At 46.3% G+C, this 20,605-nt stretch overlaps 1 protein-coding gene across 1 annotated transcript in view; it reads right to left on the bottom strand.

Annotated features, from left to right (window-relative positions):
• The window catches only part of CALN1 (calneuron 1), a gene marked incomplete at both ends in the record, with an annotated part of 361,441 nt that overhangs the window by 259,786 nt on the left and 81,050 nt on the right, over window positions 1-20,605 (bottom strand). The window contains one exon of the mRNA XM_084250618.1: window positions 18,423-18,543. Coding sequence (XP_084106744.1) covers window positions 18,423-18,543 — 121 coding nt within the window. The remainder of the gene's footprint in view (window positions 1-18,422; window positions 18,544-20,605) is intronic.

The raw sequence follows: 20,605 nt of genomic DNA, 5'->3' as shown, positions 1-20,605 counted from the left end.
TGCAGAGGCTGCGGGCAACTTCACAACCCAGTGCTCAATCACTGTGCCACCAGGGAGGCCCTACAATGTACCTTTTATCATGTAAAGCAGTCCATTGCCAGATTCCAAGAACTAGGGCATAGACACTGGGGCGGGGTGGGGAGCGGGGAAGAGGGATGAGGATTCTTCAGCCTACCATAACATCTAATACATTTCAACCTGAATTTTGTTTAATTATAATCTCAATCACATTTTGAGAATCAGGATAATTCTATAAGGGTTACTTCTCTTTGTTGTGGTGAGAAACATTTTCAAAAGGATGTTTTTAGTTTTAGGGTGTTCTAAGATCCAAGAAGCAGGTAAGAAAAATTTTTTTAATCAAGGAGGTAAAAAGGAAGCTAGGCAAATTTATGAAAACTCACATAAGCTGAAGTAGATTACAGAGTCCTTCACCAGAGAAATAATGAAAAAGCAACTAGAAATCCTATAGTTCCAAATGCCCTGATTAGACAGAGACATGCAGATTCATGACTCAGCCCTGTGCTTCTTCCCAAGTGGGAACAGGCTCAGACCACCAATGCCTGGTTCAGTGTCACTGCAGCTGAGTCCAATGGACTTGCCAAGCCCCTCCATGCTAGATGAGCAACAGAGCCTCCATCTTCCCATGCAAGCACCACACAGGTGCCACGCACATCCCATGAAGCCATCATGCCCACCCAGTGGAGATGCCACCCATGCACTTGCAGCCCCTTGGTCAGATGAAGAAATCAGAGCTCAAGGACTCAAGAGCCTCACCCAAGGTCACATGCTTAATTACCAGTAGAGTCAAAACTAGCCCAGAGAGAATACCTCTCCCCTCTCCAATCAATAAATAGACCCTCAATGAACTTGGCTGAGCTTGCTAAGATCTTTCCTTCAGGATTATGCTAGCTGAAATAGGTCAGAAGGAAAAAGATAAATATCAGATGGTCTCACGTATATGTAGAATATAGAAAAACTAAACATGCTGAATATCAAGAGAAAGTCAAAACTACCAAGCTGGCCATAGATCTGAGGCATACGGCAAGTGAAGGGGAGGAAGAGGGGTCAAGACAGGGAGCAGGAAAGAGCACAAGGGAATAGGGTGATGGTTCACGGGTGATATGGTAGTGGGAAAACTATGGGGAGTATAGTAATGTAGGAAAATAATTTTTAAATTAAAAAAATAAAGTTATAATAAAAGAAACTTTGAGGGCCAAAAAATATTTCCTTTAACTCAAATCAACTCTCCTCCATGATTTCCTACAGTCCTCATTCCCAATCATTCTAGCCCCCCTCTAACTCCATGACACATGATCTCGGGTACCCCCTCTTCAACAACTAAAAATTCTATTTGATGTAGTTTTCCTCTTCTTTATCGACACTGACTCCCCTTAAAAAACGAGCCTATCATCTGATGAAGATAGTTTTAAACCTGAACCCCTGGCGGTTAACACTGGGGGCTTAAGAAGTTCAGGGAGCCCTGGCTTTGCCTCACTGGCTCTCTAACCTTGTGCCAGTAACTTAACTTTTCTGTGCCTCGGTATCCATATCTGGAAACGAGTCACAGCAAGGACCTGGCAGTGCAGTCCTGAGAACTGAATGAAAGGGGTGCTGGGTGAACAGTGGGACTCCTGAGCCTGCCAGTTAATCAGTGAACATGACATATGGAGTAGGCCTAGAGCCATTGCTTTCCTTCCACTCTGACACAGGCCTCAATGTCCTCTCGTGTTGGTTACCAGGGAGGCTCTGGTAACCTCTGGTCCCTCAGCGTTCCCCCTGTTCCTGCACACTCAGACACATGGACCAGACCAACATTACTAAAACTTGGGTGCATCCATCCTAAGCCTGGCCAATAAAGTCCCACCACTGGAACTGGTCTTTAGCTCCCAGGACCTCAACAGCCTTTTCAGCCCTCCTTTCTGCTGTGCCTCCTTCTCAACCTCCATGTTGCTCAAGCCAAACAGCCTCCAAGACCCAGCACGCACCAAACTTCCACACTCAGGGATTTTTTTCCAATCCATCAATGGAAAAAAATCGTTCATAGGTCCCAATCTTTCCTATCTTTCAAGAGCCAATTCAAATACTTCTCTTTCCTGGAACCTTTCTCTCACCAAACACACAATCCCCACACCAGGATATTATCGCTCCTTCCTTAGAGCTTCTATCATTTATTTGATGTAGTATCTATGACTTTGGTGGATTAAATGAACATGAATTATGATGATGAAGTTTTCTGTATATTGATTGCATCAATGTCATTATTATAATATTGGGGCCTCCCTGGTGGCCCAGAGGTTAAATCTCAGTGCTGTCACCTCTATAGCCTGAGTTTGATCCCAACCAGGGAGCTAACCCACATTACGCAGCAGACCTCTCCTGTCTCACCCGCTGCTCCCCGTAGCAGTGTATTTCAGGAGATCTGCCTGCTCTACTCCCCACTCTGTCTTTATTGAACCCTCTCACCCCCCCCCAAAACTCCAGCCTACACCCTAGTTCTTCTATGCAAAAAATAAATTTTTTTTAAAAAATATTGTAATATTGTACTCAAGGTTTGCAAGATGTTACCATTCAGGAGCTGGATAAAGGAACATGGGGCCTTCGTAGTATTTCTTACAGTTGTATATAAATCCACAATTCTCACTCTAAGAATACTGCTCTGAGCTTTCTTTTTTTTAAGGTTTATTTATTTATGCATACAAGAACTTTGGTGTAAGCCAGAGGTGCGGGAGGTGAGAGGATTCACCAGGGACAGAGTGGGAAGCAAAACAGACCGATGTACTGAAATACACTGCTAAGGGGTGCAGCGGGCAAGACAAGAAAGGTCTGCTGTGCCATGTGGGTTGCTCCCTGGCCTACTGGGATCGAACTCATGCTGTAGTGGCTGACAGTAGCTTGATAGCACTGTCTTTAACCCCTGCGCCACCAGGGAGGCCCTGTTCTGAGCTTTCTTAGTGGGTTTCCTTAGCCTGGCAATGGACAATATTAAAGCTGCCTTCTCTACAAATATTCTAGAGTTTGTTTGTTTAGAATCTTGCCCAGACCAGTTCAAATTTGCGAAGAGCACAAAGAGCTCACGTGACTGTGAGTGTGAACTTGATTTGTCTCTGTTGGTAATCGGCTATGGCCATACTACGTAGTAATGTGCTGCAGCATCCCTGCCCGGGGTCTACTATCTGCTGTCCCTACTCATTAGGCTCCCTAGAGATGTGCAGCCCTCTCGAGCACACACACTGAGTCACTTTCTCAATAAAGACAAATGTGTTTTTCTGTGAGGGGGTAATGCTTTAGAACCAAGAAAGAAAACATATTTATAATCAAAAACCATCATCAGAGGAAAACACTTTCCTTCTACGGGTTTTTCTGTGAAGGAGATAGTGTTTCTGTGCTCACAGTGGTGATATGGGCCACAAGTCAACCTGAAACCGTTAACACCTAGCTTGACATCTTATCTCACTTATTCAGGTATTCTTCAAAGAGAGTGATACTGAACAGATGGGTAAACTTCAAGATGTAACAACTTGTGGGACATTACTGGTGTCAAATTGGATGGCAGGCTTTATTGTTTCTGTACTTCAAGCAGACATTCCATCTTGAAGAATTCTGGTTTTAATCATTGACAAACCTAGCCCTGGTCGAAACTAGAAATGGGGAAATAAATCCTAGACCCTTTAAGCCTGAATATTATCCTCATCTCCAGTATCCTAACTGTACAACCTCTCTCCTGCAGCAGTACCCTACCCATGCAAGCTCTCTCCTGAAGCAGAATCAGCATGTTTCTGAGATTCAAAGGGAAGAAGAGAAAGAGAGTAAGATATTGGAGGGGTAACTGTGGTGATGATAATCATGATGAATGACAGTGAAATAACCTGGAGTATGCAGTTGGCACAAAATAAATATTGAATATGCGTAGATCCCTCTCCCCTGACATGCCTGCATATGCAATCCAGTAATGTCAGCAAATTTTTTTGCATTATTAGTTTGCACAATTATAGCATGTCAGGGGTAAAAAGGTCCCTATGGTCTAAGGGTTGAGGCTCCAGAGGTTTTATCAAGAAGGTTCAGGGACAAATCCAGAATCAGACTCTCAGCACTCCTAACACACACACACACACACACACACACACACACACACACTATCACTCTCTCTCTCTCTCTCTCTCTCCTGAAAAAGATGACCGAAGTCCTAATTTACAGATGAGTCTTAGTTTCATCCTTTCACTTTAAAACATTTTCAGCCCTTCCATTTAATTCAATCAATTTCTTTTCCGCTGGATGGGCAAGAGAAAAGGGAAAGAATTCAGTATTTCCCTATACTCTCACTCCTCTCCAGAGCCTGCCAAGCAATCATACGAACTAACGCTCAGCCCTTCTAGAGCATTTTGCCATGTGCCAGGCTTCATGCTACCTGCTTTTCCCATCAGGTGGTACTAATGTTGGGGTATTATTAATAAAATTATCCCATTTCATAGAAGAGGACACTGAGATGTGTTTAAACTTGCCCAAGGGCACAGTGATGATAAATGATAGAGCCAGGATTTGAACCCAGTTAGTCTAACTCCACAATCCCTGGAATTCAGCTCGGCAGGCAAGGAGGCAAGCTCTTCATCCTTGGCCTGATGGCTGCCTGGGGCAATCCTAATATAGGCAGGTGACCTAAGAGGCAACACAGTCTCTTTGTCGGTCTATTTAGCAGAGAAAACTACAGTGTATTTCAATGATACCATGAAAAAGAGATTTGTGTGGCCAGGAGCCAGACTGGACTTCTTTGAAAATCTAAGACAGCTAATGGGTTTAGGCAGGTTTCTAACTCAAATAGTTTGAAAGAGAGGGGCACTGTCAATCAATAAAGCAAATTAACTGAGCACAAATAGGTGACCTATTTTTTTTAACTCAAAGAGCTCTTCCTTCTGATAGAGGATGTTGGCTGACTAGGGGAAGAAGCATGGCATATAAAGCACAAAAAATGGATATAAAGAAGTTTAGCTGGAGAAGAGGTCCCTGCCAATCCCCATGGTCACCAGTGACCAACTGTGATCAAAGGAATGAGTGACCACTGGGCCTCAGGATTCAGACTGTGGTCCTCTTCCCCCTGCTCATCACTTCAACATCTCCATCTCCAGAATGGATTTCTGGAGGGCCCAGAATTCAATATTCAATGGCCCACTGCCATCTACAGAAGGATGGCCCTCAGTTCTCACCACCTTCCTCTTGCCTTGGTCAAACTCCTGAGTGCCTGGTGTCAAGGACTGGCACCACCCACACTCACTGGCTACCTAAGTAGGGAACTGTGCACCTAACTCCTCTTTTCTCTCACCCACCCCCACCCCAGGTTGCTATGGTGGAGACAGTAGAACAGGGTAGCTAATGAAGGGTATAGATTTGGGCATCAGAGAAAGCTGAGCATGGATCCCAGTCAACCAATTATTACTTGTGTGACCTTGGACAAGTAACTTAGTCACTTTCGTGCTAATTTCGCTCATCTGTACAATGGGGACAACAATGCCTCCCATAGTTACTGTCAACATTAAATCGGATAACATAAACACAGCCAAGTGTCTGTATGTTTAACTTTCCAAGGTCACTTCACTCCAGCTCACTGCCACTTCCTAATTTAGGCCCTCACCATTTCTCCTGATGATGAGAATGGGCTCCTGATTGTACCCACTCCCCTCAAATCCATTCTCCATACCACAACCAACACAAACTTTACAAGAACAATAGGGCTTTATAGCAGGCAGCAATACATCTTTTCCAGTCTTCCGTAGAGTACAAAATAAAACAAAAGCCCTTGTGTCGTGATGGCTATAAGAGATCCAATTCAGGGGGCCTCCCTGGTGGTACAAGGGGTTGAGATGCAACCTATGAAGCTGTCTGTGGCCACTGCAGCACGAGTTCGATCCCCGGCCAGGGAGCTACCCACATGGCACAGCAGATCTCTCCTGGCTCGCCCACGGCTCCCCTCAGCAGTGTATTTTCAATAGATCTGCCAGTTCGCCTCCCCACTCTGTCTCCAGTGAGTCCTTTCATCCCCCACACCTCTGGCCTATACCCCAGTTCTTGTATGCATAAATAAATAAAGCTTAAAAAAAAAGAGAGATCCAATTCACAGAGTCAATTTAGCCACTGGTACTACCTTTTGGTTGACTGTCTTCAAGAATACAACAAAATATTCTGATGCTCCAGGTGATACACAGATCCCCCGATTCAAAGCCCCTGAGTGAGAATTATTTTTGGCCTGGCTTCAGCAACTTCATCACTCTTCACAGACCTGTCCTCCAGGCTCACTAACATCAGTCACCAAAGACTGCAAATTTAAAATAACATGTTAATTTGCATATTCAGGGTCCCCAAAACCTGGCAAGAGAATTCAGCAGTCAGCTCAAGGCACTTTTCCCAGAAATAGATGACACCTCTGAAGGATTCATAAAGAAAATAGCATAAAATCATGATCAATCATGCACCTGAAACTCCAGGAGGTTTTTTCAGCCCCAAAAGGTGGTGGCAAAGAAACTGCACATGTACCTCTCAGGAGAGACAAGATGAAGGTGCAGAAACACTAAATTCTCAGGTATGTCCCCCTGACTCCACTCCCCTACCTTCCCCACCTGAGCACCAGATGGCAGGACAATTCAGCCCTCTAAAGTCTCCTACAAATTGCTTAGAAGCACCAGACCAAGGATTACAGGAGCAATTCATACTACAAAGCTTCCAGGCAGAGATGCTAAATCGCCACCCAGATGGTTGACAGGAGCGACGTATCCTGAGGTTCATTTACCAGATACTAGCAGAGTAATAATCAGCACAGCACGGCCAGCTGGCATGGCCTCGACCCAAGCCTGTGCCTGAGCATGCTGACAGCAGCACACTCCCTGGACAAGTATTTTTTCAGGTCCTAGAACCATTTATTTTACTAGCTTTATGGAATGAAACATAAAAACCTACACTTTTTTCACTATTGCCACTATAAAATGTTAGTGTTATGAGCAAAACATTAATACCGAAATTGATGTTTAGAGCTTCGAAGAAACTGCAAAACAAGCATGATCTTGAATTTTAAACAGATATGGTTAGGGCAAGCCTGAAGAGGTAGAAAGAAGCTGGGAAAGACAACATAACCAGAGACAGGGGTGCCAGGTTCATGGAAGCTATGCCCAGCAACACCAGTGGGGAATCCTGGCATAGGCAGGTGCCATGGCTGCAGCAGCAGAACTTCCCTACACAGGGAGGAGGTTCTGAAATCCTCTCTCCATTGAACTCCAAACATTGACCATGCCCCTTTCTAAAGGGAAATGAGGTCTCACCAGGAGGTGTGATTTCTGCCTCCCTATGTCCCATCACCACCTCTGCACCAACCCACGAAGTCATTGTGGGAGACGTCCGTCTACTGTCAAAGGAGGTTTATATGCATACACTCTCCTGATCTTGGGAACATCACAGTAAATGCTTGTAAGGCCTGGATTTTCAGCCATCCATGAGTGTTTTCCACCTCAAAGCTCAGGTCTTACAGGATCTTGGTTCTATTTATCTTTGAGACAACCCAAGGCTGGAGTTGGTGTCACTGGCCCCTTTACCTCTCTCCTTTCTGTGACAATTTAGACTCTTCCCTCCATACCAATGAGACCAGGGTCTTTAAAGATGAAGTGTGGAGGGAGTAGAAAAGGCATCCTTATGGGCTTAGAGTTAAGACACCATGAGAACCATACCAGGGCACCCAGATACTTGCTGTCCAAAGCCTTTCCAATTAGGGGTATTGGCATCCTGGCATGAGCCAGTCTGGAGGACAACTTGAATAGGGTACTAGCTAGCATTTTGCTTTGTCCCCTAAAGAGCCAATTTGCCCCAATTTAGGAGTGATAATTCTTTTTCTAGGTATGTTTTTTGATGATGGTGATGGTGATGGTGATAGCAGAAACAATTACTATTACTACTTATTGGATAAAATTGCTGTTGGCCAAATAGAGTAGTATATTATATCATGGAATCCCTCTATATTATATTATATATTATATCATGGAATCCCTCTAAAGTACGTACTATTTCCCACAATAGACAGGTGAGAAAACCAAACCTCCTGGAGTCTGGTAAATGCCACGTGTCTTCAACCATGTGTTACTGCCATAGATAGCATCCCAATTCCACTCTCATTGCAGAATGAACAATCGGGAACAATTAGCATACCTTGGGGCCAGTTTCTCTTATCAGAGGAGCTGGTGTCCATTTACTCTACATGTATTTCTGAGCAGTCACTAAGGTCTAGACTTTTACAATGTTTGTGGGGTAGACGTGATATCTATGGGCTCTTTCTCAAGAATGAGACGAACTCGCCAAAAGGTCATGTCCTCCCGAGGCTTCTAAGCTCTCTGCCTTCCTAACTTTTCTGCTCACTCTACCCCTTTGCCTTGCTAAACCTCTTCCTTTCACATTTGAACATGTGAATATGAGATAAAGTTACGCTATATATTAGAAAAAGGACAAACCTCCACTGCTTCAAAATTATAGATTCATCACTCCTAACCTTTCCTCCTTAGAAAGAGTAAGCAGGAGATTCTTAAAGGCAGTGTTGGGAGGACAGTAATTTAAAGACTGGAAATAGTTTGGAGGTTGGATATCTTGTCTGTGGGCACGTGGCTGCTGATCCAGTGGGTTTCGGTTCAGTTGTGAGTAACAAGAAGACATGTTAGAAAATGGTTTCTCTGTGATTCACTATCCTCAGGGACCTGGGTGTCTTTCCACTCACCACTCTGTCACCCCAGGGTGGGACTTCTTGTCCCATGGTGTCAGGTGGCGATATTCCCATTCCAGTAAAAAGAAGGAACGGGTCAAAAGAGCAACATATACCAAAGATACCCAGTATCACTTTTTACATCTCATTGGCCAGAATTAATTGATACAGGCACATCTAGCTCTGAAGGTGACTGGGAAGTGCAGTCTTTATTCTAGCATTCACCTGCCCAGTCAAAATTTCTGCTAAGGAAGAAATGATAATGGGGAAGAACTAACCATCTCTGCTCTAGCTACTAAGTGGCACAATTGGGCTAGGAAAAAAAAAAAGAAGACGACAACTTCTGGTCCTCTACTACTTAATACATAAAGAAAGTAGGACTGTAGAGCTTCCTCTAACATTTCACTAGCTTTCATTTCAATCACTAGAAATCACCTCCATGCTAATGCTATGGTCTGATCTGGCTTTCAAATCTGCCTGCTGATTCTTTGACATAGCTCCCATCAAAAGGCAGGAGTTAGTTCCATTTACTTTATATGTTGCCAGACTCAGTCACTCACTTTAACCGATATATGTGGCAGAAAAGACATTCTGTGACATTTGAGACAAGGTCATAAAGTGACCATTCATTCCTGAAAAAGCCAAACCTTATCTCATTAAGTCACTCAAGCAGTCCATGGAAAAGTCCTCGTGGAGAGAACTGAGCCCTCCAGTCAGGAGTCACGTGAGTTTGGAATTGGATTCCCCCAACCCCAGTCAAGGTTTAGAGAACTGCAGCCCAGCTAACATCTTTACTTCTGACAGGCATGAGGCCAGACCAGAGAGCCACGTCACTCCTGAATTTCTGACCCACAGAAACTATGAGAGAAATTTTTTGCTTTGTTTTAAACCAGCAAGTTGTAAAGTAATTTGTTCCCTAGCAATACAGCAAAACAGGTCTCCATGTAAATCCAGAACCCCTTCCTGCTGGAGAATTACAAAGCAGAAATGACCATCTCGATAGAGTAAATCTTTAGTATTTGAAATGGCTATGTCCTAGCACATCACTTGCTTTTAAATGACTTGGAGTTGTATTTTGATGGCCTGGGTGCCACAGTAAAAAGGACAGTCTAGCAAGCCATCCCTGTTGGAACATATTGCTAATGGCGCATCCCTGAGTAGCCCAAGCACAGTCAAAACTGCTGTTGGCCAATTACCACCAGGAGAAACAGCTCTCTTTCAATGAAGTCAACATTAAAATGATGAGTTCTGGCAAATCCTCTTCCACATCCAGATGGATAATGCTGAACAGGTCTAGTCATCAGTTAACTTATTTTGTTATCTGGGGAAGCACTATAGGGCCTCATTACCTCAGTAGATGTATTAGGATGCATCTCTGTTGAATGTGGAAGGTTCCACAGGAACAGCGTCAAGGTGATTTTGTGATAGAGATGGATAGTTGGCAACTCCTGTTCCTCAAATATCCAAGTCAAGGTCATGCTTTGGAGGCAGGTCCTTGATCTTTCCTACCAAGGTATCACTCGTAAAGAGGGCTCTTGGGAGTAAAGGCCAGAAAAACATGTCCTGTAGTGGGCACTTCAAACCATCTGGGGGGGAGACTTTTAAAATAAGATTCTGCCTTTATCTCCCTGCATCTGGAGAGATAATGTAAGCAGCTGTCTTTCACTGAGTGTCATCACCATCCTAAGTTTACTATTAGTGGAAATCAATTTTTTTTAATGCCTAGAAATTTCAGGGCAAGAAAAGGTTGAAAGCTACCTTCCTGAAATAACAATATAAAACACTTGTATACTGGGTATTTATGTTTGGGCCAAAAGGCTCTGCATTCAAATACAGATGGTAAGACTATTATTACAATGGGCCACTCTAAGGCTGTCATTGGAATAAGGTAATTCATGTTACCCTTTTGCCCCAATCATTCGGAAGCTTGGAGCTACATTTAATGCTCATTCACAGTAAATACATTCATATTTAAAGGACTGTCACATTTTTTTCTCCCTCTTTGTATGTGGCTTTTATTTTCTATTTCTATCCTGTCAGCCTCTGCAGTTTATGTTTCTTCTTTTATCATATGATGTCTCGATCACTTTAGGATGCAGGCAGCATGTAAATTACAAATGAATAAAATGGAAGTGACAGGGATGGTACCCAGGTTCCCTTCCGGCTACAACTACCAAAATGCATTTTCAGAATAAGATGCAGGAAACTACAAGAACACTTAGACACGTCCCCCCCTTGAAGAGGCGGGCCCTTGGAAGCAGCACCTTCAGAGAATCCCCTTTTGGCTCTGCTAGCAGAGGCTCACAACTCTGCACAAAAGACTTCCTTCTCAAGACTCCAAGGCAGGCCAGGCCGCCAGGAGGAAGGGATCCAGGCAGATAAAAGCTCCAGGTTGTAAGGCTAATTCCCTGCTCTGGAGCAGAGCTGTGTCCCTGGCACTCCCACACTTGCTGAATGATGTGGCGCCTTGTGTAGGTTTTATCACCTTCTCAGGAGGAGAGAAAGCTGAGCCATCAGCCTTCTCAGATAAGCATTGAGAGCTTTCTTCTGTTCCAGTAATGTCTCTGCCTCCTTCAAACCCCTCTTGAAAAGCCTTGTAGAGGGAAGTGTCTCAGAAAAAGGCAAGTAGAGTGGGTCTATGGAATCTTGAAATCAACCAGCAAAGTAGAGGAGAAAAGAAAAGGCCAGGGTTTTCTTTGCAGGAAAACATATGAAGGACCAGATTAGCGGATGCAGCCTTCCGAGCTCAAGTCCTGGAAGTGGCCCCACTAGCATGAGCTCACGCCCTTCCTGCCCCTTGCCAGGCTTTCCTGGTCTGAACAGCACCTCTGCTCTCAGTGAGGAGCAGGTTGGGCTCACACAGAGCTTAAAAATATCTCCCACCCACTGAAAGTTTGATTAATCAGCCAAGTTCTAACCCATGTGTCACAGTGGTGGCAGTGAGATACATGATGGGGACACGAGGGTGCAGAGAAGGCACAAAGGGCCTTACCTCACAGGGGGAAGGATTCAGAGCACAAAAGTTAGCTAGCACGGGCTGTGAAGTCAGGTGGCACCTTGAATCCCAGTTCTAACACACACTAGTTATGTGACCTCAGACAAGGTTATTTGACATCCCCACTTTCTACATTTGCAAAATGTGTGGTTAATAATGCTACACACATCCTAGGATTATTGAAAAATTAAATGAGTTAATTCACATACAATGAACAGTTCCTAGCACATAGTAAGCATTCGATAAATGGTAGCTGTGATGATGGTGATGAGGACGATGACAATGTTGAAGTTCAAGAGATGGATATATGTTTCTCAGGTAGAGAGATCATTCCTGACAGAAGCAGCCAGCATAAGCGCAGAGAAGCAGGAAAGATCTGGAGGCAGAAGGGAACCATCTAGAAAGCAAATTGGGGTTGAAACAAACACACAAAAAGAAGGGCGCGATCATGCAGGACTTCATAGGCTATGTCACCAAGCTGAGCAGTAGCTAACACGCTGAAATCCATGCAGAGCCATGTAAGAATCATAAGCACAGGCCTCCCCTGGTGGCGCAGTGGTTGAGCGCTGGGTTGTGAAGCTGCCCGCAGCCTCTGCAGCGCAGGTTCAATACCTGGCCACCGGCAAGGGTCCCACATGGCACGCAGACCTCTCCTGCCGCCTGCTGCTCCCTTCTTCAGCAGTGTATTTCTTCATCAGTCTGCCTGTTCTGTTCCCTGCTTTGGTGAATTCTCTCACCCTCCCACACTTCTGACTGTACCCAGTGCTTGTATAAATAAATAAATAAATCTCAAAAAAAAATCATAAGCACATGTGGAGTATTAAAGGGTGAAGTGCTACGATGGTTGAAAATTACTTTTAACTGGTTCAGGTAAAAAAAAATTAATAATAGACTTCTAGACTTCTGCTATGACAAAGAAACTGGTATAAGAACAACCCTCCTACCGTGTGCAACCATAAAACTGAACTAAATATATAAGTGTTTTCAGGCAGTGATAACAGGCAACACATGATTGCAATTACAAGAGGGAGGGCAATTCACACGGTGAGCCCCCTAGTCACTCTGGCTCTCTGCCCGGGAGCAATTTCCCCAACATAGTTTAACTCTGGAGTAACTAAAGGGTCTAGAACCTGTGGGGTAAAAAGCAGCAAAAAGAAGACCCCAGAAGCCTGGGTGGCTTCCCAATGAATACATGGTTGATGGCTGGACCACCCATGTACCAGTTGAGATGAAACTGAACTTAGCAGGAAGCAGTTGCTACAGGATTGAGAACAGAAAACAGACACTAAAATTCAAGCAGCCCTGGGAGATGTCTGGAAAAAAAAACCTCACTAATACCCCAAGCATCCAGCGAGAGACTTGAAAGAACACAACTTAAGAGTAAGGAACATACCCTAAAGGCATCCTTTAGATGTGTCCTAACAAAAGTGAAAACCAAGCCCTGACAAGATCCACTAGACAACATTTGGAGGCTGAGCTTCTGCCAAATTAGAGGGGCTTGGGGGAGACCTCGGTATGTACATAGATCTACTCTAAAAAAGCATAAAACCAAGCCTGCATAAGTTGAAGGTGGCCTGCTAGTCACTGAACTACCCAATAGGGAAAATTCAGCCCTCATCAGAGAAAGATAACAGAACACAGAGTCTCTATACCATAACATTCATGTTCCATGTACCTGTAATGGCAGGAAGGGCCAGAGCAGGATCTCTATGACCCGAGCAGATGGGTGAAGGAGGAGCGTCCTGGAGACCTTGGTGGCTTTTGCAGGCTTTTATTGGGATTTACCAGGTACACAGCAGGCAGGGGTGCTGGGGGACTGGGGGGCTTGGAGGCCTGCCCAGCCTCCCAGCTCCCAGCAAGTTTTCACTCTACCTGGGCTCTCCGGCATTCTCTGGTGGCCTTGTTCTCTGCTGCTCTCGCTTTCGCTCTTGTTCTCTCTGCTTTTCTGTTCTCTGCTCTACTCCTTGCTTCTTTTGGCATTTCTGTGACACCGCCCTTATAAGCCCAATCTCTCAGCCCAGGTGAATCTCATCTACATGCGCCCACACCCTACTCCAGGTGCCCGGCATCAGGCATGCATTCAGGACCGCAAGGATCCATCATCAATGCTGATGGTGGGAGGGCAGAAAAGCCTGATATCATTTACTTACCCTGCAGTTCACATATTAACAGACATGCAAAGGAACAAGAAAACCCCTCAACAACACAATGGAAACCAAACCCAAGATGGCCTAGAGCCTAGATGTTGGAGTTAGCATATAAAGATTTTAAAGAGCCACTAGAAAGTCAGAGAAAATATGTCCAAAGAACTAAAGAAAAATACTGTTGTAATGAATAAGCATAGTATTTTAGCAGAAAAATAGAAAATATAAAAAATAACCAAATTAAAATGACAGAATTCAAAAAAAATTCTCTCTCTTTTGAGAGAAAAGGAAAGAGAGAAAAAGCAAAGGCTGCACTGTTGACAATTAGACAAAGGGGGTACCAGCATTCACTGCACTTTCAAAAACTTCTGTAGAACTGAAAATCTTTGAAAGGGCCTCCCTGGTGGCTCAAGGAATTAAGTCTCAGCACTATGAAGCTATTGCCAGCCACTGCAGCATGAATTCAGGGAGGTGACCCACATGGCACAGCAGACCTCTCCTGTCTCGCCCACTGCTCCCCTCATCAGTGTATTTCAGTAGATCTGCTTGTTCTGCTCCCCACTCTGTTTGTGGTGAATCCCCTCACCCCCTGCACCTCTGGCTTACACCCTGGTTCTCGTATGCATAAATAAATAAGATTAAGTCTTAAAAAAAAGAAAATCTTTGAGATTATAGAAACAAGAAATTTATGTATATTTTAGGACAATATAAAAAAAGTTGTCGGCAGAGGGTTAATCTAACCAAGTATGTATTTGAGAAGCAGCTTTCCACTAAAAAGAAACAAGAGATAATGGCCTGACGTCGAGATGAGGCCCAAGAAGTTCTACTCCTAGCGAGAGACCTGCACTTGTCTAGAAGGTAAAGACCTGGCCCACGACACCAGCCACACAGTTGAGAAGGAACAGTTATGAGGAGTCGAAAAGGCGCGACATGCAGGACTTGGCCATTCTATGTGGGGAATAAGACAAGATGAAGTCAGTCAGCTACTAACATGGAGTTCCTTGTTGGAAGGGTGGTGGAGTGAAGCATCCATGCCAAAACTCAAAATCCCCCAAAAAATATACATATGAGGGCATCACCAGAAATTTTCCTTGAGATATGCACATGTCAGAGGCTGAGGAGAATCTTCACTGACTGGAATACCAGTGGAACTGGAGATACACAATCTCCACCTGCCCTGAGAACCACAGTAGCACCTACGGAGAGAAGTGCCATGATTTGACCCTGCCTGGGTCCCAGAGGCTACATTGACCAGCCAATCAAGATGTCACCCCCATTCACAGCAACTGTTCTTTTTGATCAGTTCCAAAACCCAAGCCCACCTCAGTAGAACCCCATTTCTAAGCTTATTTAGGGGACACAACTCTCAGATCAGAGCCACAGCCTGGCGTGTCCCAGAATAAATGTCTCATCCCATTCCTTACACCTGAGTCATCTGATTATCAACCCCAATCTGGTTAATTTGATGCAACTTGGCATTATATCCTCCTGAGTTTTGTTTAAAGAGAAGAAATAAAAACTTTGCAGAGTGAATTGCAGCTGGAGATGGTCTGAGGTCAGAGGTTCTTTTCATGTCTGTTCCCAGAGTGTAACCTCCTGTGGACGGGGCACCTTGGACCCTCACATCAAAGGAAGGGGCGTTCCTGGTGACAAGCAGCGGGATTCCGCTCCTGAGGCCATCCAGAAGCAGGAAGCAGTAGCCACTGTGGGGAGGGACAGGGATAGGGACCGGGGGAGCAGATGAGGGAGGACAACCACTAACTAGTGTCTGCACCCAAGGGAGCAGGCCACAAAGGATGCTTCACTGCCCACCAGCAGCCAGCACATCCATTCCTGTGTGATACCACGGGTCCTCTGAGGACAAACAAGTAGCCCACGGAGCAGGAACTTGACATGAGGCAGTTCTGAGAAGAGCAAATAGCAACACCTGGGAAACGCTGGCTTCCCCCAAAACAACCTGCCATCAGGCCAGCTGATTTTCAGACCCTACGCACATGCTCTGAACTCAGAACACACCTGCATTGCCTGCCTGGGCCCCAGGATGCTCATAATAAAGCCTGAGCGGTCATAACTCAGTGTTCACTTTGGCAATAAATAAACAAACAGGGGGCATCTTCCTTCAGAAAACAAATAGCCCTTCTCTAAGCTGAGGGTCTGGATTATTCTCCTGAAGGACACCCAGTGTCTTCATAGCTGGCCAGAAAGTCCAGCAAATTCCCCCAGGGGTCCTGCCAGGGCATCCATGGTGCAGCCTGACCACATGGGCTGGCAGGGCCGCCAGATCACTCCCTGTTCACCTGTGCTGGGAGAAACAACAAGCTTATCCATTCTGCCGCTTGTCCAGGAATAAGGAGGGTGTTGCAACCAGTCATCCGAGGCCGGGAGAGGGAACAAAACCAGGCGGGGATCCTTAATACCTGGCGGCAGTGGCCCAGATTTAACAGAGAAAAAATTTGTCCCTCTGAGAAGTCTCAGAGAAACCATCCCTTGATTATTCATAGCAAGGTTGGGAGGGACAACGAAGGAAATGGAAAGCCAGGATATGTGAAAGTCACAGAGGATTCCAAACTGCATTTGGTTAGCAATCTCAGCAGCCTCAAGAGTTGACCAAACAGACTTTCTGCCCAGCTCCCATGGTCTCCGCCCAGCAAGGCCCCACTCCAGAGGCTTCCAGTCCCTCCTGCTAACTGATGACTAAAAGCAGAGGACCTACTCAGATGGACACAGTGCAAACCCATCCAAAGCAACACATCCCCTGCGCTGGGAGCACCCCCTGCGGGTGTAGGAAATTCTGGACCTGGTCTGACCTGTTGTAGGGTAAGGCAAATAGCATCAGGCTTTTCTGCCCTCCCACCATTAGGATAGATGATGGAACCCTGCGGTCCTGAATGCATGCCTGATGGCGGGCACCTGGAGTATGGTGTGGGCAGAGGTAGATGGGATTCGCCTGGGCTAAGACTGGGCTTTTAGGGGCGGCGTCGCGGGGACGCTAGCAGAAGCTGAGAGAGAAGCAGAAGAAGCTAAGAACGAACAGAAGCCTACAGAAGAAGAGAAGCAGAGAGAACGCCAGAGAGAGCCCAGATAGAGTGAAGATTTGCTGGGGGCTGGGAGGCCTGCCAGCCTCCCGGGCCCCCAGCACCCCTGCCTGCCATATGCCTGGTAAGTCTAAATAAAAGACCTGCAAAAGCCACTGAGGTCTCCAGGACTCTCTCCTCCTTCACCTGGTCTGCTGGATTAGAAAGCCTGCACTGTGTCATTCCTGCCCCTACACCTGCCAAACACAGCCAGCCCAGCCCTTTGTGGTCACCAGGCAAGCTTACTTCAGAGGGAGTCAGAGCTCTAAAGCCTGCTTCTGTGTCCAGCATGCAAATGTCCTCGCCAACTGAAGGCCAGGAGATCATAGGGCCCCTCTCTCCCCTCTGGGCACCCGTCTCTGTCCAGGCAACAGTAAGCTGCCCTTGGACCTGAGGAGCCTGGCTCTGCCTGCATCACTTCTGCTTCTTGGAGCAGCCCCTGGCCTCTACTCCAGACCCAGCCTTCGACCTCTGCCACCTCACTGCTCCTTCATGGAAATAAGCAAGCCTCTAACGAGCAAGCGAGCAAAACAAACAGGGCAGGGAAAGCTGCACAATGTCCCATTGTTCTTTTGGGGATAAGGAAGCAAGTTTGGCTTCTCTGGCCCAGAGTTGAATTTCCTCATTCTCCCCTTGTGAGAAATGACCCACTGGTTCAGACCATTACACTTAAAAGCAAAGATGTGGGCCATCCAGGGCAATTTTCACTTTTCTCTATTTTAGAGAGTAAATTTGAACTTCATGTTTTAAAATGGTGTTACAAGGAGCACAGCTTTCCAGAACACCAGGGGAAACTGAGATTCAGCCTTAGTCGCTGTAGCACCTAGACAAAATGTCTGGCTGAATCAACCTAATTCTCTATTCTAGAAAAAAATTCCTTCTTCCTCTTTCAGTTTATTTTTTTTAATCATTGGGAATGATTTTCCCAGGATGAATTGAGAATTTAGCCATTGTGACCTCAGGCTCGTGACCATCCCTAACCCGACCCTGAACACCCACGACTGAACTGTGTCGCAAAGGAACAGAGACAATTAAAATAAGTGTCGTCCATTCCCACCTTGACAGAGCTTCCAGAGGATTCTGATCTGAGTACTGTGGCCACAAGTCAAGAGAGTCATTAGCAGGGCTTAGAAACCTCCCTTGCAGCTGGGCCCCATGGTAAACAAGAAGAAGACAGGACAACAACATTGGTGATAAAGGTTCCATAAACTGGACAATGCAATGGTGGAGTTGAATGCTATCCTCCAGTCAGTATCCAAGGCAACCAAAATATTCACCTTAGATTGTTCAGGCTACAAGATCTGTGCCCAACCCCCACCTCCCGCCCCAGAAATCATTTAGGCAGAATGGATCTGGGCGCTGTGTCCATCTCACTACAGTTAAACTTGGCCACACTGGTGGGCAGAGCCTGGCACGTTCACCTTAGATGCACAATAACCACAGAGGCCTCCCTGAGTGGCCAGCCTCCCAAACAGGGCACCACTTACCATCAAGCTCCTCCACGGAGATATTAGCAAGCTGCTCGCTGTCGCTGCCAGCAGAGAGGGATCGGTTGAGGTAATTGCCCTTGTACAACAGGCCGGCGGTCACATGGTGGAAAGGCATCTTCTCCCTGTCCACAACAGAAGGGGGGCGGGGAGAGAAAGACATCATGATTCATACCTCCCTTCCTTCCTGAAAGGATCACCCCGGCTTTCAGATGGCCAGAGTTAATTTTAAAATGACAATAATGTTTCTAGAGGGAAAGTCAGGGAGTGCCAGGGTACCCGTGGCCTGAACAATTCCCAAAGGATCTCAGGTGCGAGTCCTTGCTTCACTTTGCGGCTTATTTCATTTTCCCCATTTAATTATGAATTGGAACTGCGTTGTCCTTGCAGACTGTGGGACGCCGCGTCACATCCAACTGTCTCTCCAAGCAAACAAGAATCCTCTCCGCGCCTTTCTTTGGCCTGATCAACTTTATCAGTTCTCATAAGAAAGGACTGGCATCCCAGTCATGTGGGGCTGCCCAGGGACTGGGTATCTTGGCTGTGACCTTGAGGCGATCCATGGCTTTCCCGTCCCCAGGTACAGCTGGTGCTCTGTTCCCACAGCGCGCTGGGAGAGGTAGAGAACACCAGGCTCTAAGTACAGCCCTCTACCCCTGACTGGAGGCAGACACCGATTTGCACACAGCCTGGACCACACCCTTTAAGACACCAGTCACACCGGTGCTGCTGCGAAGGTGTTGGCACCTCAAGGTGTCCCCGAACCAAGCAGCCTCCAGCCCTCTTGCAGGAATCTAAAGCCTCACTTGGACCAGACTGACAAGCCCTTCAGAAAAGCTCCTCCACCTGGACGACCATCAGCACCACCTAGACACGGAAGTCCCCACCGGGCAAGGGAGGCCAGAGCTCCAGGGAAGCGGGGAGAGGGGAGGAGAGGTGGTGAGGAGACTGAAAGAGCAAGCACAGAAGAGGACGAGGACAGCAGAAAGCTGGAAAGGGCACGGCTCTCCATCACGGCGAGCACACCACTGAGCAGGCCACGTTCTGCTCCCACCTGGGGAAGGAGGCTACGAGGACGGACATGCCTTTGAGCAGAATGAGGGAATGGGGAGGAAGGACAGGGAGGCAATGACATGGCAGGGTGATGAACACCTTTGAACAGCTCCAGGGGGATGAGCTGGGCGGCACAAAGAAGGGATAATCTCCCCACCACTGCAGGCATTCAAGCAGAGGCTGGGCCCTCTTGGTCCATGGTCTATGTGAGAAAAATGACCCCTGAACTTGCAACTGAGGATAAATGGCTAAATTGGTCTCCGACCCTAAAAACGTAGAAGAGAGAAAGATGGAGAAACATGTAAATTTTCTCTGAGACTTGCTTTTACAGACACAGCAGAGCCTGGAGGCTTATCCATCAACCTTGAGCTGAGCTTCAAGACCTGCTGCAGTTGACAGGCACAAATACAGAGGAGGGGGGATACCCAGAAGTGAGGGGGCCCCTCAAGAGAAACGCAAAGCTCCATGATCTGAAGAAAAGCCTCCTTGTACTTTTGATATACAAACAGCCCTGTAACTTGAACTCTAGCCCAGCCCACATTTCTTCGCCCCTAGTAACTTTTCAATCAATAAAATTGAACTCTTTGGTTCCTACCGCCTCCAAATCTATATGCCTTCATCCCCTTTCTTAGTGGGAGAGGCAGACTTGAGTTTATCTCCTATCAGCCTCTTTCTTGCCAACCAATCTGAAATAAAGCTTCTTTCTCTTCTCAAAACCTGAGCTTGTGGTATCAGCTTCCGGGCACGTAGGACGCCCACTGCTGGGTAACAAGCTCCCCCCACGCATCTATCATTCTCCAACTAAGTCACTGAAGTGTCCCTTTGGCACTCAAGTTTGCATCTGCACAATAGTTGAAGAGGTCCAAATGGCCCTCTTGGGCACTCCCATAACATGCTGTAAATTATAGGAAGAGACAGCGAACAGCAGGCCATTCTCTGAGGACGACCATTCAGGGCACCTGAAACTTACTGTCCCTCAAACTCCACTCGTGACAGCAGTCATCCCTGGTCACGGGATGTTGGAGCTGGCAGGCAGCAGAGACCAGGGGCTCCTGTCTGCTTTTCCCAGTGACATCACTGAGAGACATCCTCTCTCTCCCTCCAGTCTGGAACACCCAGCATATCCCAGT

The sequence above is a fragment of the Talpa europaea genome (genome assembly GCF_964194135.1).
Source record: "Talpa europaea genome assembly, chromosome: 12".
NCBI classification, from domain to species: domain Eukaryota; kingdom Metazoa; phylum Chordata; class Mammalia; order Eulipotyphla; family Talpidae; genus Talpa; species Talpa europaea.
Note: the sequence above shows the minus strand (reverse complement) of the source record. Positions and strands in the feature narration are given on the sequence as shown.